Source organism: Mustela nivalis (genome assembly GCF_964662115.1).
Source record: "Mustela nivalis genome assembly, chromosome: 8".
NCBI lineage: Eukaryota > Metazoa > Chordata > Mammalia > Carnivora > Mustelidae > Mustela > Mustela nivalis.
The window spans coordinates 120,947,565-120,973,199 of record NC_139027.1 but is presented as its reverse complement, the minus strand read 5'-3'; the positions used below and the strand labels follow the sequence as shown (position 1 = coordinate 120,973,199).

General features: G+C 52.9%; 2 protein-coding genes and 1 long non-coding RNA gene across 7 annotated transcripts in view; 2 read left to right on the top strand and 1 right to left on the bottom strand.

The window, feature by feature from the left end:
* PIGU (phosphatidylinositol glycan anchor biosynthesis class U) overlaps positions 1-23,446 on the top strand; it is a 91,828-nt gene extending 68,382 nt beyond the window's left edge. For 2 of the 4 annotated variants that reach the window (XM_082746049.1, XM_082746051.1), the window contains 3 exons: positions 2,183-2,307; positions 9,815-9,957; positions 23,013-23,446. In XM_082746049.1, the coding sequence (XP_082602175.1) occupies positions 2,183-2,307; positions 9,815-9,957; positions 23,013-23,126 (382 nt within the window). In that variant the 3' untranslated portion in view covers positions 23,127-23,446. The remainder of the gene's footprint in view (positions 1-2,182; positions 2,308-9,814; positions 9,958-23,012) is intronic. The other 2 variants (XM_082746048.1, XM_082746050.1) reach the window with 1 other exon arrangement.
* Positions 3,268-7,123, top strand: LOC309872238. Its single transcript, XR_014315746.1, has 2 exons — positions 3,268-6,670; positions 6,885-7,123. It is a non-coding gene; the product is annotated as an uncharacterized lncRNA (long non-coding RNA).
* Positions 23,447-23,666: 220 nt separating the features above from the next.
* On the bottom strand, positions 23,667-25,369 carry MAP1LC3A (microtubule associated protein 1 light chain 3 alpha). Of its 2 annotated transcripts, XM_082746085.1 has the most exons (5): positions 25,088-25,330; positions 24,749-24,804; positions 24,560-24,666; positions 24,114-24,283; positions 23,667-23,828 (listed from the first exon to the last, which is right to left on the bottom strand). In XM_082746085.1, exons 1-4 carry the CDS (start codon positions 25,125-25,127, stop codon positions 24,121-24,123), a joined length of 366 nt encoding a protein of 121 aa, XP_082602211.1. In that variant the 5' UTR covers positions 25,128-25,330; the 3' UTR covers positions 23,667-23,828; positions 24,114-24,120. The 2 variants fall into 2 exon arrangements, with proteins under 2 accessions (XP_082602211.1, XP_082602210.1); XM_082746084.1 differs by having other exon boundaries at positions 23,667-24,283; positions 25,088-25,369.
* Positions 25,370-25,635: the final 266 nt, after the last annotated feature.

Sequence of the window (25,635 nt, the reverse complement as noted above, 5' to 3'; positions counted from 1 at the left end):
AGAGAGAGAAGGAAGCAGGCTCCCCGCTAAGCAGAGAGCCCAATGCAGGGCTCCATGCCAGGACCCTGCTCATGACCTGAGCCGAAGGCAGAGGCTTTAACCCACTGAGCCACCAGGCGCCCCTGGAAATTTCTCTATTATCCTGGCTTCAGAGAAGGGAAAACAGGCGCTGACACATAGTCCAGATGATGGTTCTGGGTGCCTGAAGAGCCCCTCACCTTCTGATCTCAGTGGGGGCAGTCGTCCTTGGCTCCTGGTCCAGGGAGCCCAGAAGGGAATTTGGTTTAGAGTTCAAGAGCCTGAGTTCTCTGTTCTAACCTTCCTGCCAGTCTTCTTGGCCAGTGTACCAATGCACATGGCTCCCATTCTATAAAAGCTCAGAGCTCATGCCTCCTTCCCGTAATATAGCCTTGGCCTGGCATCTGACAGAAAACCTTCCTTGGCCTTGCAGTTTCCAGAACTCTGGCAGCCTTGCCGAGCCAAGCTCTCCAGCCGTCTGTTGTCCCCAGTCGCTGCCTTTGTTTTGGTCATGGCTAGCCGCTGGGCTGAGAGAAGCAAGGAGCCCGGAACACTTCTCCTCACTCTGTGTAGCCCGTTTCATTGTCTGCATGTGAAAGGCCACAGGTGGCTCCTGGGTACACAACTGCACCACTGGCATGTGACCCCCACCGCAACCTGCCCCTGGTCAGGGCTTCAAGGGTGTAGGGACAGACAGAGAGTATGAAGTGACCTCCCCTGTTGTCGCCCTCCTGAGCCTGGAACGGAAGCTCTACTAACTCTCCAGCCCCCTGTGGTAATTGCTTCCAGTGCCAGCCTTGTGGGAGCAGAGCCCTTCGGGCCGCCTCTCTCCAGACAATCCTGCAGGAGGTTTGGGTCTCCATATTTCTTGTCACTGTATTTTCACAGGCCCTTTCATAGAAATGTTGCAATTCTTTCTTACCAGCTATCTAAAAAGTCCACAGCCAGTGATTTGGCTTATCTTTAGGAAGATGCTCACTGAGCTAGCTGGACCCTTCTAGAGCCTACAGGACTGTGAGACTTCGCCAAGCTGAGTCTGAGGCATTTGCTGGGTAAAACTGCTCAAGTGTTTAGGGTGTGTACATGTTTGTCTCCACATCTCAGACTGACACCCACTGAGTCACCCTGACCTTTGACCTGCAAGACAAGAATACCACTAATCTCTGAAGAAAACCTTAATGAGCTGGATACCCAGGTACTGTGCAGAAGCAGGCCATATGCAGTTGTTCAGGTACAGCTGAGGAGGATGTAGATCTGGCCTCTTCTGTTGGCTTCCTTTTAGCACTTGGTCAGCTCTCGGCGGAACACTGGAGATGGAGCTCTGTCCCCACCCTTCCTGTCGAGAGCTGTGATCGGCTAGGCACTCAGGAGAACAGTACTGGTGATGCTTAAGAGTTCTGGAAATAAACAGCCCCACTGCTTACTAACTCCCCTACCTTCTCGGAACTTCCGTTTCCTCGTCTGCCAAGTGTGGGTGACGGTACTGCCTACTTTGAGGAGTAGCGGATGCACAATAGGGATCACACGTGATGGCACAAGGGAAGGGCCCCTGGGACGGAACTTGGCAGAGTGAGGGTTTAGGAAATGGTAGCCATTTTTGTTAGTTTAAGGTAGCAAGATCTTCCGGCACCTAAGGGCTGAAAAGCTGCCTTCAGCAATCAGTTCTCTTTCTGGAAGGGAGTTCTTCATAGCTAAGCGTCTGGAGACTAGACTGACGGTACTGTCAGAGGAGAAGAGTGTCAGCAAGGAGGCACATCCTGCCCTGGTCCGGTTGTCGGAGAAGCCTCTGGCGAGGGAGGCTGCTGGATGACTCTGACAAGCAGCCATTAGAGCCCAGTAATGAAGCTGACTTCATTTGTTTTCTTCCTCAGTGGCTCCTGGGGGAAGGCCCGGAGCTGGGATGGGGGTAGGAGGATGATGGGCTGTTTCTCTAGTGTTTGCTGGGCCCTCATCACCCCCACTTCTGGATATCTCTGGGTCCCCACGGTTTTCTGCTGTACTACTCAGTCTGGCCCCCATGTCTTGTGGGCAGCAGAGCCAGCCCCAGCCTGAAGTTCCCTGGAGAGTATTTTTGGGTTCAAGGGATGGGGTTACGAGTCCCTGGGGTGGACCTGGTTCCTGACTGATCTCTCCCTCTCTCTCTGCCTGCCCTGCCCCTCCCCAGGGAGCACCCTATCTTCTTCATGTTCATCCAGATTGCTATCATCTCCATCTTCAAGTCCTACCCAACGGTGGGGGACGTGGCCCTCTACATGGCCTTCTTCCCCGTGTGGAACCATCTCTACAGATGTGAGTACTCCCACCTCCAAACCTCTGGTGGCAGATTTGTGTCAGCCTGGTCCCTGGATGAAACGGCCAGGGAAAAAGAAATTGATAGGCATTTGCTTAGCATCTGCTGTGCTAGCAGCACCAGGAGAGCAACAGTGACCTGAGTGTCTGTCTGCCTGCTAGGTACGATAGACTAGTGTTGGTAATAATAGTAAGCAGCATTTCGGGGGCGCCTGAGTGGCTCAGTCAGTTAGCAACTGCTTTCAGCTCTGGTCAGGTCATGATCTCCAGGTCCTGGGATCGGCCGGGTCAGCTCCCTGCTCAGCAGAGAGTCTGCTTCTCTCCCTCTGCCCCTCAACCCTCTGCTCGAGCTCACTCATGCTCACTCTCTCTCTCTCAAATAAATAAACCCTTTTTATATTTAAAAAAAATTTTTTTTAAGATTTTATTTATTTGACAGACAGAGATCACAAGTAGGCAGACAAGCAGGCAGAGAGAAAGAGTGGAGGAATCAGACTCCCCGCTGAGCAGAGAGCCCAATGCAGGGCTCGATCCCAGGACCCTGGGATCATGACCTGAGCCAAAGGCAGAGGCTTTAACCCACTGAGCCACCCAGGCGCCCCTCTCAAATAAATAAATCCTTTTTAAAATGCTGCTTATTTTATTTCTAAAAATATTAATTTGAGAGAGAGAGAGAGAGAGAGCGGGGCGGGGGGCAGAGGGAGAGAATCTGAAGCAGACTCCGTGCCGAGTACAGAGCCTGTCAAAGACTGGGGGACTCTGTCCCACAACCTATAAGATCATGATTTGAGCAGAAGAGCTGAAACCAAGAGTCTGATGTTTAACTGACTGAGCCAGCCAGGCACCCCAAAATAACCACCATTTTTTGAGCATCTACTCGGTACCCAGCTGGCCACTGTGGTTCTAAGAGTGTTACGTGCATTAGGTCAATTCATCTTCACACCAGCCTTGGTTGAAAATATTGTCACTTGTTCAAGGTTATGTGATAGGTAAGTGGAAGGGCTGGCTATGAGCCTCTAGTTAGTCCTGTCCAATAGGACTTTCTGTGATGATGGAAACATCCTGTATCTGCATAGTCCAATAGAACAGCCACTGGTGTGACTCAGAAACTCAATTTTTAATTGGAATTTATTTAAATTTAAGAAGTCACACTTGGCTGGTAGCTACTGTATTGGATAGTGGAACACTAGATCTTGGGCTTTGAACCATTTCCCAGCACTGCATCTAAAATGTCCACAAAAGACAGATGACAACACTACCCATCGCCTGCTCTGAAGACCTGTTTGGCTCTAGCCATCCCCTCCCCCAAAGAGGGCGTGCAGTGAGCTACTCCTCCTCCCTAGACCCCAAGTATTTTCCTCATTTGGACTCTTTTTTTTTTTTTTTTTTTTTTTTTAAGATTTTTTAAATTTATTTAACAGAGAGAGACACAGTGAGAGAGGGAGCACAGGCAGGGGGAGTGGGAGAGGAAGAGGCTGGCTTCCCGCTGAGCAGGGAACCTGAAGCAGGGCTCAATCCCAGGACCCTGGGATCATGACCTGAGCCAAAGGCAGACGCTTAATGACTGAGCCACCCAGGTGCTCCCCGCAGTTGGATTCTTAGACCTCTGTGAGGGTTCTTTTCAGTGTAATGAGTTTCCTGAGGGTAGGCTTATGATTCACTCTACTCTGTGTCCCCAGCCCCCCAGGATCAGACCTGACCCACACAGCTCAGCAGGTGTTTCTGGATGGATTTTTAGGCCCCCCTTATAAAGAAGCAGTATCAGTGGCCCAACGCCACTTGATTCTCTAAACTAAAATGGGAGAAGAGCTGTGGGATTTTCCTTGCCTATAGTGGGTGCACAGCAAGATGTCAAGAATGAACTTGGGGAGGCTGGCTTCAGAGGAAGTAAATCTTCCTTGTTATTTGGGGCTGTCTCGGTGTCAACCAGGAAGTGAAACCAACCAACTGCTAGAAAGAAACTTACCTGTAAGTCGGGGCCTCTGAGCGAAGGTAAACAGCAGAGTGGGCGGGCTAAGCCTGGGCTGCCCTTGCAGGTGGTGATCTGTGGGGCGGTGACCAGTCTGGACTGACTGGGAGAAGGAAGTGGCATCTTCTGCCTGTGACATCCTCATTGCACAGATAAGAATCATCCAGTCCAGTGGGCTCAGAGTCAGCCTGGTGCCCCTCAGCAGAGTGGCCAGTGACAAGTCATGAGGCCACCAAACATGTCAACATGCCCCAGATTGTGACAGGGTGGGTCTTGGGTAAATTGATCCTCTTTCCCCAAAAGTAGAGTCCTTGTTTTCTTAGCTGTCTGTCCCACACAGGATACTTCTTGTCCTTGGTTAATCCTTCATCCCTGATTCCTGAACACAGCCTGGAGCCAGAAAGACTTGAATCTGGATCCTGGTTTTCGCATTACTAGCTATCTGTTTTTAGGAAAATCACCTAACCTTTCTGAGTCTCTTGGTTTTTTTATCTGTCAGATAGGGAGAATATCTTCCATGGGTGTTTTAAGTTTGAGAAAGGATATATGTACAGAGAGCACTCCGGTTATCTCCGATAATAATCATGCAGGGGCCCCCTGCGTTCTTCCATGATCAAAGCTTCGAGCTAAGTAGTCAGAGTCACTCCAAGTCACTGGAATAAACATATTTTTTCAAAACTTGAAATAAGCTATTTTATGCCCCTCGGGGTTGAGGCAGAGAAAATAAGGATGAGGTTTCTAGAAACTTTGATGATCTAATCGCTGCTGTAGCTGGCTGGTTGGGCAAGCAGTCTACAGTTCAGCTTGATAGAAGGTCCCGCACAGAGCACTGGCTGCCCGCCTCGATGGCTGGCCCATGTGGCAGGGAATACTTGTGCTCAGGGTACCCGTGTGGGGCAGGACGTCCATGCGCCTTGCATTCAGCCCGGAGCACCGCCAGCCGAGTCCTCCCGACCTGTGCGCCGAGACTTGGAGCAGTCTGTAAGTCTAGGCTGGATATAGTCAGACTTGCAGTGTGGTTAAAATTCAGCTTAAACATTAGTTGCCAGTGCTAACAGGCCTGCTCACACACACCTTTTTGTTTTCCTATCCCAGCCAGTGGGAGGAGAAGAGGTGTGTGGGCCCTGCCAGGAATGGAGGCCCCAGAGGCTGGGACTCTGGTGCTTGGGGCAAGGATGAGTCATAGGGACACACAATCGTGGTGTCAGGGAGCAGCCTGCTGGCAGAGCCCATGCTGGCCTGCGATGGTCCGGCTCAAAGAGCTTGTGTGTATGTGTGTGTGTGTTTTGTTTTGTTTTTATTAACTTTTGTATAAAGATAAAAGCATATGGATTAAAAAACATACAAATCTAGAGAATAATAATAATACAATAAGCACCTTTGAAGCTCCCAGGTCCCTTCTGTGCTCCTTCCAGTGGGATTGGATTCAAGTGGAATTTTTTTTGTTAGAAGATTTCCTTTCTTTTTCTTTCTTTCTTTCTTTCTTTCTTTCTTTCTTTCTTTCAGAGAGGAGAGAGAGAATGAGTGAGCACTAGCGGGCGAGCAGTGGTGCATGGGAGGGAGAGGGAGAGGGAGAAGCAGACTCCCTGCTGAGTCTGACAGGGGGCTCCATCCCAGGACCCTAAGATCATGACCTGAGCCAAAGGCAGCCGCTTAACCCACTGAGCCCTAGAATTTTATTCCTAAACGCCTGAGGCTCAGAGAGGGAAGGGGACTTGCCTGAAGTTTCAGTTTGCCAGTGACAGAGGCAGAGACTGGATAAGCCACCCTGCAAGTGTGGTGAGGACTCAGATTCCATCTGACCCCGTAAGTCCAATGAAGGGTGAGCCTTCCGTCTCATTAGGCCCAGGTCATCTCTGACATCTCTGACACCTGGTGCCTGGAACAAGCTGTCCTGTGCCCCAGGCCCCCAGCACCGTGTGCTCTGGCGTATGGCTTTAATCCTCTGGCCTGTCAGCCAGCAAGAGTGAGTAGCAGCTCCCTGTTCCTGCAAAGGTCACCACAGGGCAGAAGCCAGCTGGATGCTGGTGACAGTTCCTCCAGGCACATGGGAATGTATCTTTGCAGCTGTCTGTAATTGCAGCCAGGAGCTGCATGGGAGCCTCTCCCAGACTCTGTGCACTTTGTCACCTTCTCGTTGACCTGTCTGAAATCCAGAGTGGCTAGAGGCAAGGAACGATGACCTACCTGGGCGGTCAGGCCACAGGAGTTTTGTTTGAGGAGTAATATATATCTTTTTCAGCAAACTAATTTCCAGGGGGTCCGAAAGAACCGATGAAAGGAGCATCTGACTCTTGGTTTCAGCTCAGGTTGTGATCTCAGGGTCGTGGGATCGAGCCCTGCCTTGGGCTCCACACTCATAACGGAGTTTGCTTAAGACTCTCTGCCAGGGGGGTGCCTGGGTGGCTCAGTGGGTTAAGCTGCTGCCTTCGGTTCAGGTCATGATCTCAGAGTCCTGGGATCGAGCCCCACATCGGGCTCTCTGCTCAGCAGGGAGCCTGCTTCCTCCTCTCTCTCTGCCTGCCTCTCTGCCTGCTTGTGATCTCTGTCTGTCAAATAAATAAATAAAATCTTTAAAAAAAAAAAAAAAAAAAAGACTCTCTGCCAGGGCACTTGGGTGGCTCAGTTGGTTAAGCATCTGCCTTCAGCTCGGCGCTTGATCCTGGGGTCCTAGGATGGAGCTCAGGGCTCTCTGCTCTGCAGGGGCCCTTCTTCCTCTCCCTCAGCCTGCTTGTGTGCTCTCTGTCAAATAAATAAAATCATTTAAAAAAACCCCAAAAACAAAAAACCTCTGCCTCTTAGCCCTCTCCCCTAAAATAAATAAATAAATCTTAAAAAAAAAAAAAATAAGGAACCACTAAGAACTGTACATAGTGATGTGGGAGTAGAGGAATGGCAAAAAGGTTTGTTCTCCTTTCTTGAGATTGTAACGTGTTTTCTAATAGTAATTCTCAATGCAAGTATCCCTTTTCCCAGACTTCCCGATGGGAGCAAATAAGTCTCAGGAAGGCTTGAGTCAGGGCTTTACCCTCTTAGCTCAGGACAGAAAAGAGGACCCCACAAGCCCTCCAGGCCAGTGTTTCCAAATTGTGGGAGTTCACAGACCACTAATACTTTTTTTAAAACTCTGGTGACAGAGTTGCCAACTTCTTATTTTGCTGAAGACATTAGACTAGTGAACTGCCAACCATTCATCCCTGTTTCACGAAAGAAAAGACTTTTTCCACAAGAACAACAACCAGCAACAAAGAGATACCTGTCCCTTCTCCTGAATCTTGAGTTCGAAACATTCACCTTTAACTGGAACTCTGAACTACTTAGTTCTGGTTATCATCACCATGACACAGACCAGTGAAATCTCTGTTGCAGACTGGTCTGGGCCTCTTATTTGCCAAGGGTTTGCAGCTGTAATCCCGTGGTTTGAAGCTTTGGCTGCATATTGGAATCACCAGGGAAGCTGTTACAAAGGACTATGGATGCCCAGGCCCCACCCCTAGAGACTCTGATTGACTCAGACCAGGTGGGGCTCCCCCGTGATCTATCTTTGCAGCCAGAATTGAGCCTTGCATGTGTAATCCAGTCCCCCTTCCGATGCATGAACCCCTGGTATAGCAGTTCTACCAAGTGTCTGTACAACCAAGACAAACAACCTAAATGTTCTGGGAGGTTCCCCATCTCTGAAATCTCCCCAAACTCTGATTTGGAAGAAGGGATTTCCTGAAGGTCAGGGTCAGAGAGGGGAAGGGAACTTCTGTACATTAAGTGTCTGCTGGGATACAGATCCATTGGTAAGTTTTTGTTTGTTTGTTTTAAAGGCATTCTTTTCATTAGTTTAAGTAATACTTACTAGTTTCTTTAAAAATACAATAACGTGTAAAGAAAAAGATAAACATAGCATATAATCCTACTGTTAGATTCCCCTTAATAAGTTAAAGGGGGGGGGGATCGCAGTGCGACAGGCAGATTAATGCTCCCCTCCCCACAAAGATATCCACATTGTCCCCAGAACCTGTGAATATATTACTTTATGTGGCAAAAGGATTTAAAGTTAAGGATGTTCAGATGGGGAGATTAGCCTGGAGGCTTATCTGCAGGGAGGCCCAGTGTAATCCACAAGGGCCCTTAAAAAGTAGAAGGGCTTGGAGGCAGGGGGCACGTGGTGGGGATCTCTTCCACAGTTTTGCTGTGAACCAAAAACTGCTCCAAAAACTAAAGTCTGTTTTCCAAAAAAAAAACAAAAAAAAGTGGAAGAGGGAAGCAAAAGAGGTCAGCGTGCTGTGGCAGAGGAAGGACTTACTCTGGCCTTGCTAGATGAAGCGGGAACGGGGTTGTGAGGCTAGAATGCAGGCGGCCCCTCCTCGCTGCGCAGGCCCGCAGATAGCTTCTCCCCTGGAGCCTCCAAGAGGGCCCAGGGCCCTGCAGATGCCTTGAATTTAGCCTATGAGACCCATCTTGGACTTCTGACCTCCAGAAATGTAAGATAAACTATACATATTTTTTAAATTTTTTAAATAATTTCTGTACTGAATGTGGGGCTCAAACTCAACCCCAACTGTATACTGTTTAAGCCACTTAGGTCATGGTGATTTGTTACAGCAGCCATAGAAAATACTCAGGAATACATCTGCGCCAGGTTTTTTGCACATCTTGTTCAATCTCTGTAAGCCACCGGAGGGTAGGCGTTTTAGCCCTACTCTGGAGATGGGGAAACTGAGGCTCAGAGAGGCTTAGTGTCAGAGCAATGACTTTAACCAAAGTCTTTGTCTTTCTAAGGCCAAGTTTGGGCACGCTCTCCTGATCCTTCCCCTCCACCTGCGGGTACCAACAGGAGGGTCTGGGCCTCTCAGAAAGCTTCTTCCCTGGTGGGAATTCTGTAATCCCTCTGGGGATGTTGGGGGACCAAGTCAGACAGAGAGGGTATCAGAAGAGTTTTTCAAATCATGTAAGGAAAAGTGAAGGACATTTGATGAGAATGGCAGGGAACCTAAGGCATGAATTAAGGAAAATGGAAAAACATGTTCCTAAGACCCAGGGCTGTGGCCCCGTAGAGATGCTCTGGGAGGCGGCGAGGTGCTCTAATTTCCATGCGTTCCCGCTGCTGTTTCGTCTGTGATCCCCTAAGGACAGACAGCACCCTGCTTCGGTGGAGGGAAGCGATTACCCTTGGACTCCCAGAGTGGGGGAGTAGAGGGCACTGTCACACTGAAATGCCCCAGTTGAGGTCTCCAGACGCCATCACAGACTCACGGACTCTAACCATCTAGGCCCATCTAGCCCTCTGCACCACTGGAAGGTGCAGAGACCAAACCTAGGACTTCCTACCGGCTTTGGGCCTGGACAGCCATTGACTCAAGGGCACCCCGGGCATCTTGGCACCCCGGAGCCTCTGAGTCTGGGGGTGGGAGGGTTGGAGAGATTTCTGCCTCTGAGCTACACCAGGCTCTGCCTGGGGCCTCTCTGTCCTGTGGGGCCATCCCCCCAAGAAAGGGTGCCAAGAAGAATCGGCATTGGGCTAACTGTGACCGTCTGTTTTTGCAGTCCTGAGAAACATCTTTGTCCTTGCCTGCATCATTATCGTCTGCTCCCTGCTCTTCCCTGTCCTGTGGCACCTCTGGATTTATGCAGGAAGTGCCAACTCTAATTTCTTTTATGCCATCACGCTGACCTTCAACGTTGGGCAGGTAAGTGTCCAGCGCTGCACGGGCACGGGGATTCATTTTGTAGCTTCAGACATACAACGAAGGCCATGGGTTCTGCAAACTAGGTGTTTGGATGTGAGGGAGAGGACCCTTCTTTCCCTGAATTAGCTCCTGGTCCAGCAGAGAAGATTAAAGAAGAGAGCAGTAGGGGGCGCCTGGGTGGCTCATTCGATTAAGCGGCTGCCTTCAGCTCAGGTCATGATCCCAGGATCCTGGGATGGAACCCCCAGTCATCAGGCTCCTTGCTCGGCTTCTCCCTCTCCCTCTGCCCCTCCCCCTGCTTGTGTGCATGCTCTCTCTGTCTCTCACTCTCTATCAAATAAATAACTGAAATCTTAAAAAAAAAAAAAAAAAAAAGTGGGGTGGGGGCACCTGGGTGGCTCAGTGGGTTAAAGCCTCTGTCTTCGGCTCAGGTCATGATCCCAGGGTCCTGGGATCGAGCCCCACATTGGGCTCTCTGCTTGGCAGGGAGCCTGCTTCCTCCTCTCTCTCTCTGCCTGCCTCTCTGCCTACTTGTGATCTCTGTCTGTCAAATAAATAAATAAAATATTAAAAAAAAAAAAAAAGAGAACAGTAGAAAAGCTGAATTCAGCCAGCATTTATTGGGCCCCGTGCTGAGCCATCACCCCCGTGAATTCTCCCAGCAAACCTGTGAGATAGTGTTATCACGACTTTACAAACAGCAACCTAGGCTCACTCACACAGGTTGTCTCTTGCCCAAGGTCGTTGGAGGAGTCAAGAACCAAATTAAGGGAAGTCTCCATTTATGAGGCTACCCTCTTTCTGTAATCCCACCTGAGCTGCGTGGCACTGTAGGGGGAGTGCGCTCGGAGGGTAGGGGGAGGTGGAGGAGAGACTTCCGAGACTGGGACAGCAGGAGCAAAGGCAGCGAGACGAGAACTAGTTCGGTCTAGCTGTTGGGTCCGTCAGAGCACAAATCATGGGGCTGGGAGTGGTGGGTGAGGAGGCAGCAGGTGTCAGAGGACAGGTACCAGCTAGGAGCTCCGATCTTCCTCTGACCCAGGGGCTTCCTCCCTGGGGGCCACAGAGCGGTGGTTCTGAGCATCAGGGTGAAGGGGAAGTTGTTAAGAGTGCAGATGCCCTGTTAATGTGTAAATCCTATAGTTAGGTGGTGACTATCACAATTATGTGGCTTTGTCCAAAAAAACCAACCAACCAACCAGATTCCCTGACCCCCATCCCAAGAATGTTGAGCCAACAGATATGGAAAACAGGGTCAGGAATTTGTTTTAATAAGTTTCCACAGTGATTCTGCTACAGGTGGCCCAGCAAATTTCCCTGAAGCCCCCTTGGGTCAGCTCCATATTCCATGTGGGGTCTTATGAGAATCAGTTGTACCATTTCCATTTCAATTGCCGTTGGCACAGCCAGGCATTTCCTGTGCTTGATGGACCGGATGGGAAGCCAGGCGAGCTGAAGAGACTAATGATGCCAGTGACTGGTCCCCAGGGAGAGCCTTGCCTCCAAGGTTAGCTGCTGGGAAAGAAGAGGGGAGGAGTTTGGGCTGTCGGAGTGAGTGATGGGGCTGGTATTTCCTGTACAGACCTTTCTGGACAATTAATGTTCAGCCTGGCTATTTATCCTGGTTTGTGAACAGCAGGAAGGGAGATGGGGGGCCCTGTACCTGGGAGGGACTGTCCTAGAGGGTCCATCCTATCTGTCACACACAGGTTATTCGTGGTGGACGCTCAGTTCCTCCTGTGTCCTGTGGAAACGGAAATGCACAGGATTCAACTTAATACTCGAGGAAATCCAAAAAGTTGTTCTCACCCTTTCTTCTTGCTGAAATATCTTTAATTATCCTTGGAAAGTGATGGCTGGCATGTGAGGGCATCGGTCCTGCCCTGAGCCCCTATGGGGCTTGGCAAAAGCGCCTCTGAAATGGTTCACAGCTTGTTGTCAGGTCATGAGTGTCAGGTGTGGGTCAGCGATACAGCTGCAGTGCTTCTGAGGTATTCCTGGAACTTACCAGATAACACTGCTTTCCCTTTGCCTGCCTATATGAGGGAAGGGTCTCCATCGATGGGAGGGGGAAGACGTTTGCAAGTGCTCGGGCCATCGGAGGGACGAGAGACTGGGCTGTTGGAAAACGGGGCTGGGGGTGGGAACGAAAGGCCAGCTAGATGGAGTGTGCTAGTTGGTGGCTGAGCTGTGGGAAAAAAACCAGGCTGAGTTCTTGGTGTTGTCTTTTTACCTTTTAATCTCTTTTTAAAATGTACTTTTAATCAGACAAGTAATAAATGAATTCATTATTGCTGGGAAAAGAAATCAAACAACATAAAAATGTACGGAATGAAAAGGGCTACCAGGGTCCCCGTCTCTTCCCGCCCCAGGGCAGACATCATGACGGGGATCAATGTGGGGTGTCTTTGCAGATGTTGTCTGTGCATTTACCATGGCTGTCAGTATGCATGCATGCACCCCAAGCTTGCTCAGATAGATGGAGAAATGGCTCCTACTCGCAGTGTTTCCTTGATGATCTCCTCTTGCTGCTGGTTCTGAGAGCCTGTGGCAGGAGGAACTTGATTGATTTGACTAGGTAGGCCCCCACTGATGGACATCGAGGCTGCTTCTGGTGGTTCTGCTATAAGTGGAAGAGCCCTGGGTGTCCCTCTGCGTAACCTCGTACACACAGGCCAGTGTTTTCTCAGGACAGACTCCTGGTGGTGAGATTTACTGGGTCAGAGGACATGGCCTTGTGCATTTTGACAGATATTGCCACATCACCCTTCAGGCGGGTCCTACCAACCTCCAGGCCTCCCAGCTGTGGCCCAAGTGCCCGTCAGCTGGTGCAGACATCACACACCTGTGTCATCGGCCACCTCGTGTCTGGACTCTTGAGTCAGACAGCTTTGTCGGGTCAGATGTTTTCGGGGACTGCTGGCTTTGTTTGGGCTCTGTGGTGGCTGCTGCCAAATTACTGAAGGGACATATCACATGGGGTCACTTACTCACCAAGGCAGTCGCTCAAGTCCTGTCACTGTCCCAGAGCGTTGACTGAGGCAGAAGAGCACCCGTCATGAGGTTAGACACGCCTGCCTCAGGCAGTTGTGAGCCAGGGTGCGAATATGAGATAGTTCGAATTTTGGTAGCTGCTAAGTGTCCCCTCCCTAAAAAGGCCTTCCATGAGGTTCCCTGCTCCCCTGTCTCCTCCTTAGCTGGTGTGTTTCCCTCCTAGCACTCACCCAGTTTGTACCTTTATATTATTGTCTCTCTCTCTGCCTCCCCGACTAGCCTGGGCGCTTCATGCAAGCAGGGATTGGCCCGTCCTTCCCGCTACGGGGCCCCCAGCTACCAGCTTTGTGCTTGGCATAGGGCAGTTGTACAGTTGCTGAATGAATGAAGGAGCCAGAGATGGTCAGGGAGAACATGGCATGATGAAGGGCCCAGTGTGCAGAGTAACCCCTGGAAGAATCTAGCAGGAACGAGAGATGGCCTTTCCTGTTGTGAGTGGTCAGGGAAAGCCCTGGGAGCAAGGAGGAGCAGCTGGGCCTTCCAGACTTGGAGAACGAGAGGTCCGGGGGTGGGCAGGTGGGGGGCCAAGTTGCCCCCACCGGCTGAGGTTAGTGGTCACAGCTCTCTCCCTAACCCTTCTCTGGCTTCTGTCAGAGCCTGGTCTCTGTGGCTCCACAGAGTGTCCTCCCCAGATCAAGCCAGCCGCTGCCTCCATCTGACTTGCAGTCAGTGCTCTCATGGCGATGTGTGGCATTTGGGGACCTGTCTTCAGTCCCACGGCTGGCTTTTCTCAGCTCTAATAGCTGGGACAATGCCTTAAAGTCCCCCAGTACTCCCTCTCCCCTCTGTGGGCAGGACAGACCAGAGCTGTCCTGGGGACCAGATGGGCATGGATTTGCAGGAGGCCTCTGAAGCCTGGTCTGTCGCTGTGAGCACAGAACTGAGCGTGGAGAACATCTTGATCCACAGATTTTAAGTCCTGCTCTGTCTGAGTCGGTCAGTGCTGCACTCTGTGAAACGACAAACTACTGATAAAGTCTTAGACAAACTACTGATAAAGTCTTAGTCGTACTGGCAGGTAAACCAGTGACTTACGCCCCATCCTTTCCCCCTGGGGCCACTAAGTAGTTTGCTGCTTGTGGCGTGGATCATTTGTTAATTATAATTGTGCCTCAGAGTCAGGAACCAGGAAATGACAACAGTAAAACATCCATGGGTGTGTGTGTGTGCACACGTGCATGCATGTGCACTGAAAGGCTAGGGAGAAGGAGGGATTGATATAGATTTGTTAGTTGAGGTCCTTCTTTACTTTTTCTCTGTGTGACCTTTAGCACGTGACTTCTCTGAGTTGCAATTTTCTTAAAACCAGGCTTGATAACCCTCCCTAGCTGTTGAAAGAACTGGGCATGTGTGGGTCCTGTTGCTATTACCCATATGTTGCTATGAAAAGTAGCGCAGTGACCTGCTCTTCAGACAGCCGGAGCAAATCCGCAGGGAAACATTCAGACCGATCAACGGAAGGAAGGAGATCAAACTTCTTCCTTTTTTAAAACTCTTTTCTCCTGCAAGTCAGTGACCAGCGGAAGAAAAATAGTCTTCAAGGATTACATATAAACCAAAAGTAATATGTTGAGGGGCACGTAGGTGGCTCAGTTGGTTAAGCATCTGACTCTTGATCTCAGCTCAGGTCTTGATCTTAGGGTTGTGAGTTCAGGCCCCATGTTGGGCTTCATGCTGGGTGTGGTGGAGCCGACTTTAACAAACAAACAAAAAAGTAAGGTTGTTTAAATTGAGCTTTTTTAAAAGGGTAAGATCCACCATCCCACTCACTCCCTTTTATCTTAAAAATAGGGAACACAAGGAAATCTCTTCCTAAAATTATAATTAATAGTGGCTCATGTATACAGAATGCCTGCGAGGGGCCAGGCCCATAGGATCCCTTTAATCTTCTGGATCATGTGCTTGTGTGGCCTTCTGAACCTTTTCCTCTGCCTTCGTGTGTACTCGTATGCTCCTGGAAAACAGGTTTATTGTGTGTGTTTTATTATTGGCATCATGATGAGAATAGGACTTTTTCCTTTTAATAAAACATCTGGGTGATCTTTCCCTGTTTTGTAAGGAGGCTCCTCACCACAGTTGACGCAGCTACCCCCTCCTGAGGGCCCTATAAGCTTCTTCCCTTGTTTTTATCATGAGGAATTCACTTAGTCCTTTTAACAGCCCTTGAAGGAAGTACTAGTATTCTCCTCTCCCGGCACCCGTGAGGGAGCGGAGGCCTGCACGTCCTCACGCTCTGAGGGGGGTGTTGTCATGCCCTTGTTTCTCATGTTCTCTTACTAGACGGCGGGCTCCGTGAGGGCAGCCCCGGGTCTCTTGCTCAGGACTGTATCCCCAGCACCCAGAACATTCAGTTGATTGTTTTTGATGAATGAATGGAATGAGCTGGGATCCAGAACTGTATTTTGTGACCTGTGATCCCATTTAATCCTGTGTACCCTAACCTCCCAGTTCTAGCATCTGTTAGGACAGAGCTACGCCTGTGCCAGGGCCTGCTGGATTCGTAGGGGGTCAGAGCCAGAGCCCCCTTCCCGTCTTCCCCTGTGGCTGACCCTGAGAGCCCCACTCCTATTCTATTCTGTGTCTAAAATAGATTCCATACTGTCCAAAACAGTCTTCCAGCTGTGTCTGGAACATTCCATGAGTTGCTACCTCCTCACCGTGAGGTGCCAGCTCTGATCCCTTCTCCCTGTAGTGCAGACCCTATAGATCCAAGCTGGCCTTGCTTTGGCCATTCTGCTTTCAGTCTCCAGGGAGCCCTGGAGCCCTGGAGCCCTGGGATCTGGGTGCCAGCCTCTCGTGTTGGGTCCTGCTCAGGACTTGCTTCTTTGCTCCACACAGGAATGCATAGTCCTGTCTCCTGGAATTGCCTTCCAGTTGGTCTGGTATGTCCTTTTGGGGACTGGGACACTGAGGAAGTAGATGTATGGGGACATGTGGGGCAGATCATCAGTGGTGAGGTGGTGCGTATCCCGTTTCTGGATAGCCAGGGCGCATTTCAGGCTTAATGCTGTGCGGGAAGAGGTGTGCGCCAGCGGCCAGGCTGGAGCCCTTGCCCGCGTCCAGCTGCCTGGGCTCTGCCTTCCGCACTGGTGGCATTTGGCCAGGTCTTCGTTCATTCCTTTGTCCTTCCTATCCTCAGACCTTGAGCTCGGTACCCAGCATCCCAAGCGTGGCTCTCACCAGGCTCTTCCCTGCCTGCAACCAGAGTGACAGGAGAAGCCTGAGCTACATATAGGGAGGCAAGGCCTGCAGAAAGCCTGGGCTGTGGAGGCCCGGCCTCTGCAGTGACTCTCAGCCCCATCTCTCTAGCTCGCTGGCCTTAGGCAAGTCTCCTAACTCCTTGGGCCTAATTGATTTATTTACAGTATTGGGCGCTTGCTAATGTGCCAGGCACTCTGCTAGCAGTGAAGGAGAAACAGCCCTGCTTCCTAGGAGCCCGTGGTCTGAGGGAGAGAAAGGAAAGGAACCCGGCAGGGCCGGGGCAGCCCCGGGGCGCTGTGAATGGGGTAAAAAGGCTGGGGCGCTCGGAGTTGCCGTGGGTAAGGGCAACTTGCCTTTGTGGGGAGGCAGCCCGTACACAGGGTGCCTGGGGGCCGGAGGAGCTGACTGGGCTCTCTGGGGTGACACCTGTGGGGAGGAAGGTGGGAGCGAGTGGGTGCGGAGGGCCGTCCCACAGGCCTGCCGTGCGCCGCTGGAGAGCAGGAGCCCTGTTACGCCGAGGACAAGACTGAGGATAACTGTGATCCCATTCCTGCTTGGAAAACCTCCTCATGCCAGGAGGGGAGAAGGTGAGGGGTGTGAGCCAGAATCTGGAGCACAGGAAGGCTGTTGAAAGCAGGCGAGAGGTGCTGGTGGCTTCTGTTTCCTCCGCCTGGAAAGATGGCTGTGAGGACTCAGTAAGGAGTTGGGGGGACAAAGCGTCTGTGAATTGAAAAGTGCTGCATAGGTGACAGTTACGATCAAACCGACCTGGATCTTACGTTGTGACCTCTAGACCCTGAGAGGAGGTCCGGTGATTTTCCCACTGTTCTGTGTCTTTAGAGCTAGAGGGTGGAGCTCGGTTTCTCCACCATCACCTCCCACACGCACCATTCAGGCCGGAGCTGGGTCACACCAAAGCCCATCACGCTCCACAGGGCGGCCATCAGCCCCTCCTGCTCCCATATTCCGAGATCCGACGCGGGCAGAGGGTGCTGTGCTCTGCTTTCTCATGGTGACGACCACATGAGCTCCCCCAATTGCAGCTGTGCTGTCGAGGGTCCGCATCTCCAGCCCCAGCAAGAGACCTGGGAACTGCACGTCTACAGTGAGAGCACCCGCTTCCTGGGAAGCTGCTGCAGCCCAGGGGGCCGTGTCGGCTGAGGCTGCTGTTCTGAGACCCCCAGCTTCTAGACATACTAAATTAGCAGCCTACGTTGGCTCGGAGGTCTCTGATGCTTATTTTGCCTTTTCCCCAAAAAACGCAGTCTTCTTGGCTAAGTGACAGGGCTGTCATTGTGGGTCACAGGTTAGTTAGCATGGGCCCATAACAGGACCCACATGTGTGGTGCACTCCTTTCACCCCCTCCCAGAATCCTTAACTGGGGGTGAGGGCTGTGTGGGTGATGGAGAACTCAGGTTTGGGCCTCAGGCAGGACTAGCATTGCAGCCTAAAGCTTCCCATACCCGCCCCCCACCGTGACCCTGAGCAAGACCCTTGACCTTGGAGTTTGCTCATCTTCATCTGTAAGTGGGGCTTGTAAACCATACCCCAGAATGTTGTGAAGGTTCAGCGATACACTTTTTTTTTTTTTAATTGAGGTATAGTTGACACACAGGGTCACGTTGGTTTCAGGTGTACAGTGTGACAGGCCGGATCTGTTGTGCTGTGCCCACTACCAGGGCATCTGGCATCTGTCCCCGCACAGCGCTCCTGCAGTACCACCAGTGGGGGTGGGGGTGGGGGCAGCGACCCTTCATGACCTGCTCCCAGCGGGAGGCCTGTGCCTGCCCCCTCCCCTCCACCTGTTCTGTCCATCCCTTATCCCCCTCATGATGTTTTTTTGCTAAAGGGCCAGGCCAGGGCAGCTACCCAGAAGTTGTTGCTTTCCCAGTCTCTCCGCTTTTGCAGCCCGTGACGGAGCACGTTCTGGCCCCTTTACTCCACGTGTGAAGCCGCCCTCCCTGTCCCTGACCGGCCTTTTATCCGCTGCCTCTTTCCATCTTCATTGTGGCCCAGAAAGTAGTCCTGCAACCCTCACGGCCGCCAGTGAGAGGAGGGCGGCCTGGGGCCCCTACTGGGGTCACGCTGAGGGCTGGGGACCCACAGGTCGCCGCCAGAGCACCAGCCCTTGGCCGGGTCCGGGGTCCCAGAGCTGGAGCAGGTGCCGCCCCATCTGGATGTGAGGCCAGCAGGAAGTGGCTTCATCCCACGCATGGCATGACTGAGCATGGGATGAGGGAAGGCTGGGCAGGAGACGCAGAGGATCCCTCTCCAGGGATAAGCAGGATCTCTGGTGGGAGGGGCTGAGCCGGGGCAGAGGCAGTGAGGCTGGGCCTGCGCTGTCTGCAGGACAGGCTGTCAGGCTCCTGGGGCGTGTGGGGGGGCCTGTGGGCGTGCAGGGCAGCGTGTGGCACTGGAGGCTTCTGAGCAGTCAAGTGAAGGGTTCATGTGCACGTGTGTGTGTGTGTGTGTGTGTGTGTGTGTGTGTGTGAGAGAGAGAGAGAGACTGTAAGAGACTCCCAGAGAGAGACCAAGAGATTGAGAGAGACAGACACAGAGGTCAAGAGAAGCCAGGGTGGTGAGGGGGCCTTCCAGCGAGAGCTGGCAGTGGAAAGGAGACGAGGAGGCAGAGTTGTAAGTCTGAGGCAGGACTTGGTGGTTGATGGCAGGAGAGTGGCTGAGGAGTCCAGTCATAGTCCTTGGGGGCAGCTTAAAGAATGTACTGCCTGGGGCGCCTGGGGGGCTCAGTCGGTGAAGGGGCTCTGTGTCCACAGCTGTTGTGTTGCCTGAATCTCAGGGCCTCTGGGAAATCCCTTCTCCTCAGCCCAGATGAAAAGCCTCTAGGTCAGAAGAGGTTGTCTCGGCCAGCCTGCTACCAGCTGGGGGACATCTCTCTGAAAGGGCCGAGCCTCCAGGCCAACCTGGTGTCCACAGGATGCCTTCCCTGTGGGGGCAGGGCACCCAGTCAGGACTACTGACTTTGGTTCCACACAGACCAAGCCCCACACAGGGCACAGGGCTCTTTCCTTCCATGCCACTCTCCCCCAACACTTCATCATGAAAATTTTCACAGACACAGCAAAGTGGAAAGACTGAACATTGAACACAAACATACCTACCAACTAGACTCTACCATTAACATTGTACTATACTTTGGTAATCACAAATTATCCATTCCTCAGTCCATCTTATTTTTAAAATATACTTCAAAGTGAAGTACAGATATCACTACGTTTCCTACTAAACATCTCAGCATGTATATCATTAACCGAGTTCAATACTTATATTTTTCTTATGAAATTTACATACAGTGAGAAACACAACTCTTAACATGTACATTTTCCAAAGCTGCCTTTCATTCAGCAACATATTTTTTGAGGTTCATTTATATTGTTGCAAATAACAATAGTAGATTGGTTTAAAAAAATTTTTTTTTAAAGTGGACTCCATGCCCAGAGTGGACCCCAGTGTGGGGCTTAAACTCGCAACCCTGAGATGAAGACCTGAACTGAGATCAAGAGTTCAATGTTTAGGGCGCCTGGGTGGCTCAGTGGGTTAGGCCGCTGCCTTCGGCTCAGGTCATGATCTCGGGGTCCTGGGATTGAGTCCCATGTCGGGCTCTCTGCTCAGCATGGAGCCTGCTTCTCTCTCTCTCTGCCTGCCTCTCTGTCTACTTGTGATCTCTCTGTCAAATAAATAAATAAATAAATCTTTAAAAAAAAAAAAAAAGTTCAATGTTTAACCAACTGAGCCACCCAAGCACTCTAGTACACTGCTTTTTTAAAATAAACTTAAAAAAAAAAAGATTTTATTGGACAGAGAGCATAAACTGGGGGCTGGGGGTGGGCAGAGGGAGAAGCAGACTCCCCCCTGAGCAGGGAGCCCAGTGAGGGGCTTGATCCCAGGAGCCAGGATCATGACCTGAGGTGAAGGCAGACGCTTAACTGACTGAGCCACCCAGGTGCCCCTTAAATAAACTTCTAAATTTCAGAATAACTTTAGATACAGAAAGTTCCCATATGCCCTTCACCCAGGATCCAAGCTAGGGGACTCTGTTAAAGTGTCCTGCCTCTCCCTTGTCCTCTGCCCACTTTTTTACTCTATCCTAATTTCTCATGACCTGGATAGTCTTGAGGAGCACTTGGCCAAGTAGCCCGTAAAGTGTCCCCACTTCGGGTTTGCCGAATGCTTTTCCCATCATAAGACTGGGGTTAGGATTTTTGGAATGCTCCGGTAGTACATGCTAGCCTCCTGATCTCATATGGATGTTACCCTTCATCATTTGCTCAAGACAGTGTTTGCGGGGCTTCCGCGGTGTAAGTTACTATTCTCTCTTTCCCTGCACTGTTCTCTGGACGTGACCTACTGCATCTGGCCCACCCGCCAGGGTGTGGGGCGTGCGGGGGGAGGCAGGCAAGAATTAAGCTCCAACTCCTGGAGGAAGAAAGTCTGTGTATGTTATCTGGAATTATTCTGTAAGGATTCCAAAAGGAATTCTCCCTCATTTATTTATTTACTCATTTATTGGCTGGTTTTTAAAAATTGATATTTTAATCAATAGAATACATATACATACTTTACAATGTTAAGGATTATAAGGAACAGGAATAGCTCCCTAAGGCCTTAGAGTTATTTGTTCTGGTTCTTCTAAATACCACGTGTACTCTGCTATTTGTATTTGATTTTTTTTTTCCATTTTATACTAGATTGAACCGTATGAAATTTTCAGTATTCAGCCATTTTTGATCTGCAGAAATGGCCATTTCATAAGGTTCAACCTAATACGTATTATTTTGATTTTTCTAATCCTTAACGCAGGTGACCATGACCTTGGAGTTGGTTCCTTTTGTTTTATTGTGAATTGTGATTTTAGATTGAACCCTCCTCAGACCCGGGTCTGGGTCTCATCAGACCGGGTGGGTCAGCCCCCGCCAGCTCAGCCAGAGCGCCAGGCTTTCCATCCCCAGGCCCAGCACCTTAGGCCTGTGTGAGAAAGGGGCTGCACAATGTGAGACCAGCCTTTGCTCTGGTGACTGCCCCCCACCTGTGGCTGTGGGGCAAGGCCTCTGGGGCTCCCTGTGCTATCTGCTCCACTGATAACCCTCAGCTGCAAGTTCTATGTCCCATGGCAGACCGGGCCCCCAGTGCGTCGCCTTGCAGGGCCATGGCCACTAGGCCAGCTCTCCTGGTGTAGCCTTAGGCTGTTAAACCCTTTGTGCCTCAGTTTCCTTATTTATAAGATGGAGACCATCAGCCTTCCAGATGGAGTCTTCCAGATGGTGATAAAATGGCAGGACCCTGTCCTGAGGCTAGCCTCGGTATTGGTCCTCAGCTCTTCCTTCAGGCCCCTCCGTGTTCTTCCTGCCCACAGTATGAGGCTGCTCAGGACAGGGGTCCCTGAGGGTCAAAGGTCAGGATCCCAGAATCAGCTCAGCCAGTCATCTGCTCTGTAGACCCTAGCCCGGTGCTCCCCCTGCTCTAGGCTTCCATCTTCTCATCTGTGCCAACAGGTGGTTGGTGCTGATGGTCTAAGAGGCCTCTAAGTGCCTGAGACCTGGGGTTATGACCCCCTCTGCCCTCCTCCTGCCCCTCCTGTCCTGGGCCGTGGGAGTCTTGGGAGGTAATGGGATTACTATAAGGCGGTGCAAGTCCTTGTTCCTCTCTGTGCCTCCGTGAGGGGGAAGGTAGCCTGAGCTTCTAGGGCCCTTTTGATTTTGTGGCCCATACAGGAAAGGCAGACTGAACTGGGCATGGGTACCAGGGTGACAGAACCCCTTGGGGACCCTTCCCAGCCCAGGGGAGGAAGCCACAGTCACCAGGCAGTCGCACAGATGAAAAACTAATTTGGATGAATTTATGTTAAGAAATAGAGGTTAATTGGGGGCCAAGACCCAACCTGGGGAGCAGTGGGGGAGCTTCTCTAAGAAGTGATCCTTCCTGAGACCTGAAGGGGTAAGGAGATGTTGACCAGCAGATGAAAGGGAAGAGAACATTCCAGGCAGAGGGTACTGCAGAGATGCTGCAGCAGGACGGAGGCCAGCGTGGCTGGAGCTGAGTGAGGCGGAGCAGGAGAGACGGTGAGGCACACACATGCGCAGGGACCAGGCGCAAGGCCTCGTGAAGTTTGATCTTTACCTAAGAGCCCTAGGAAGTCTTTAGAGAACCTTTCAGGTGGGAAGTAACAGGATTTGTTCTGAAAAGCAAACTCTGGCGCTAGGGAGAATGGGCCGGGAAGGGGGGGGTGGAGGGGGTGCAGGGGTGGGGGAGGGTTGCTGGAGGGGCTGGAGGCTTTGGACCAGGGAGCCTGAAGAGGAGACTGCTGTTGTTTAGGTGACAGTGGCTTTGTCCAGGGTGGCAGCTCTAAGGACAAGCAGAAATGGGTGGATCCGAGAGAGTCTGGGAGAGAGAACCGCCAGGACTTAGCAGCCTGTCTGGCAGGCTAAGCATCGGGTGATTCTGTGGCCTCAGCACCTGGAAGGAGGACGGCGGGTTTGGGCTCCCAGTGGGGGCAGCAGCTTTGATGGAGGCTCGGCTATACCGCAGAGGAGCCGGAGGGCACCCAAGCGGTGAGGCGGAGGAGAGGCCTCTGGCTGCCACAGGACCATTCTGGGGTTCTGAGCCCAGAGCTTGGGAGGGGGACAGAACCCCAAGGGGTGGGGCGGGGGGGATGGAACAGTCCAGGCAGCTTCTGAAGTGCAAGACCTTGCAGGGTCTCTCTCCCCCACACCTGCCTAGCCCCTCAGCGACCCAGGACTCGGGGCGGTTCCTCAGCACTGCTCACCCCTCTGTCTCCCAACAGATCCTGCTCATCTCGGATTACTTCTATGCCTTCCTGCGGCGGGAGTACTACCTCACCCATGGGCTCTACTTGACTGCCAAGGACGGCACAGAGGCCATGCTCGTGCTCAAGTAGGCCAGGCTGGGCACAGGGCTGCATGGACTTCAGGGGATGGAAGGGCCGGAAGCTGGGCCCAGCCCTCTAGCCAGAGCTGCCAAGCAGAGGAGTCCACAGGCAAACGAGGTTCAAGTCCAGGGTTACGAATCCCTGGCACCAGAGGGGAACCATGGCTGGCAGCAAGTCCTGTGGGGAATAGCCAGGAGTACCTCCCCTGGCCCCCAATTTTTGGCTCTGCATACCGGGGAGCCCCCTCCAATGATGGAGAGGGGAAGAAGCAGGGGAGCAGGATTTGTTAAGCTGTGGTTACTTAATAAATGTTTTTTGTTATGAAGAAATCGGTCCTGGGCGCACACTGAACTCCTGGAAAGGGTGGGCTTAGCCTCAAACATCCTCCCCACGCCACACACTCCCGCCCCCGGATATACTACACACTGCTGTGGGTTTCCAGAATGAGCCCCAGGTCCACAGCACGCAAATCTGTTCCCGGGTGAGCTGAGACGTGTGAGACAGCCCCATCGGCAGCCCTCCCCATGCCCAAGTAGCTGGAGGCAAAGGGCCAGGCAGGCCTGAGCAATCTTTATTCTGCAGAGGGACAATGACCACAGATCCATACACCATATCAAGACCAGGTGAGCCAGGGGCCAGTCCTTCAGGGGTGGGCAGGTCCAGGCAGGGGGGGCAGCGCCTCAGGTGAGGGAGGGGCAGATGGGCAGGGGCCTAAAAAAAAGACAAATCACAGGGAGCAGGGGTGCTGGGGGCTGTTCCCTACCCTCCCCCATCCCAGCCAGCACCCCAGGGGGCGGGGGGGGGGGGGGCAACCCTAACAATGGCTGGCACGCATCCACCCAGGGGCAGAGTAGGCGTGGTTGGTGCCCCCTGACTAGGGGGGGAGGCCTCCCTGCCTAGCCCATCCTGGGCAGAGGCAGTTCAGTCCAGGAGCCAGGAGCTCCCTGGGCATAGCCTGACAGGGCCCCCCCCACTCCCAAGCCAACCCCCCCCTACTGCTGGCTCAGAAGCCGAAGGTTTCCTGGGAGGCGTAGACCATGTAGAGGAAGCCGTCGTCGTCCTTCTCCTGCTCATAGATGTCCGCAATGGGTGTGGACACGCTCACCATGCTGTGCTGGTTCACCAGCAGGAAGAAGGCCTGAGTCGGGTTCAGCTGCAGGCGGCGCCTGGGGTGGGCAGAAGAGCAAGCTGATGGTGAGGGGGCCTGGCTGCTGGGTGGGTGGAGCCCTGACCCCCACCTACCGCTCTCCAAACTGATTCTGAGGCCGCTTTACACCCATCCCAGACCCTGCTAGAAGGCCTCACCTCTGACCTGACACCGACCCGAGCCCTGACCTTGACTTTTCACAACCTCCCCTGAACAGGGATTCAGCCCAGCCTGGCAAAGGCCCCGCCCTCCCCAAACGGACCCAAGTCCCCTCTGACTGCTGCTGCCCACGCACCGGATGATCTTGACCAACTCGCTCATGTTGACATGGTCTGGGACCAGGAACTTGGTCTTGTCCAGGACCGGCAGCTGTTTCTCACCCTTGTAGCGCTCGATGATCACCTAGGGGTGGGGTGTGGGGGGCGAATGCGTGAGCAGTGCGGGGCCTGGGGCCGCGGGGATGGGAGGGGGCGGCGGGACTCACCGGGATCTTGCTGGGGTGCTGGTCGCGGATCTGCTGCACCTCCTTACAGCGGTCGGCTGCGGACAGCGGGCGGGCAGTGAGGCCAAGAGAGGTCCCGCTCGGCGTTCGCCCCGCCTGTCCCCGGCCCCGCCCCCCCGAGCCCCCGCCCCCAGGGCCGTCAGGCCCCAGGGCCTGGCACCTACCGGGCTGGGAGGCGAGGCCCCGGCCCAGGCCTGAACCTGCCTCCCGGACCGGGGGTCTAGCCCAAGTCTGACGTCACGGGGCTGACGTGGCCTGCGGCAGTCAGGGTCAGTCGCAGCGTCCCCACCCCGCGCCCGCTGACCGCCCGCCGGGCCTCACCGAAGGTCCGCCGCTGCTTGAAAGGCCGGTCCGAGGGCATCGCGCGGGCCCGGCGGGGCGCGCAGGCCGGGGCTCCGGGGCGCGCGGCTTGGGGCTCTGTCTGAGGTTCGGGGGCTCCGCGCCTCGCGCTCAAGGGCTCCGGGGCTGTGAGCTGAGCCTGGCGGCGGTGGCTCGGGGAGGTAACTCGCCCGGGTGACGTCAGGTCACAACATTCCTTAAAGGGGAGGCCGGCTCGCCGCTCCCATTGGGCCGACGCAAAACCCGCCCGCCCGGACCCGTGACGTCACGGCGCAGAGAGCTGGATTCCGAGCCAACGCCGCGAAGGGGCGGGGCTTCCCGGCGCGTCACAGTCCTGTGACGTCACGGGCCGCCGGCCCCTCTCCTCGAGGTCGGGGCTGAGAGACTGGCAGGCCTGCAGGCAGTTGAGCGGGCCGAATCGCTGTGCGTGGGCCAGTCCCGGGCTCAGCATCTTTCTGTTCCCACTGGTGCTGTCATCCCACAGCACACTCGGAGTCTGCTTCTTTCCAGCGAGATGGTGCGAGGCACTG

Excerpts from the sequence above, each read along its gene's own strand:
- MAP1LC3A (XM_082746084.1), bottom strand. The coding sequence starts at position 25,127 with ATGCCCTCGGACCGGCCTTTCAAGCAGCGGCGGACCTTCG. Across the intron at positions 24,667-24,748 it reads AGCACCCCAGCAAGATCCCG|GTGATCATCGAGCGCTACAA; the intron begins GTGAGTCCCGCC and ends CCCCACCCCTAG. Across the intron at positions 24,284-24,559 it reads GAGTTGGTCAAGATCATCCG|GCGCCGCCTGCAGCTGAACC; the intron begins GTGCGTGGGCAG and ends TGCCCACCCCAG.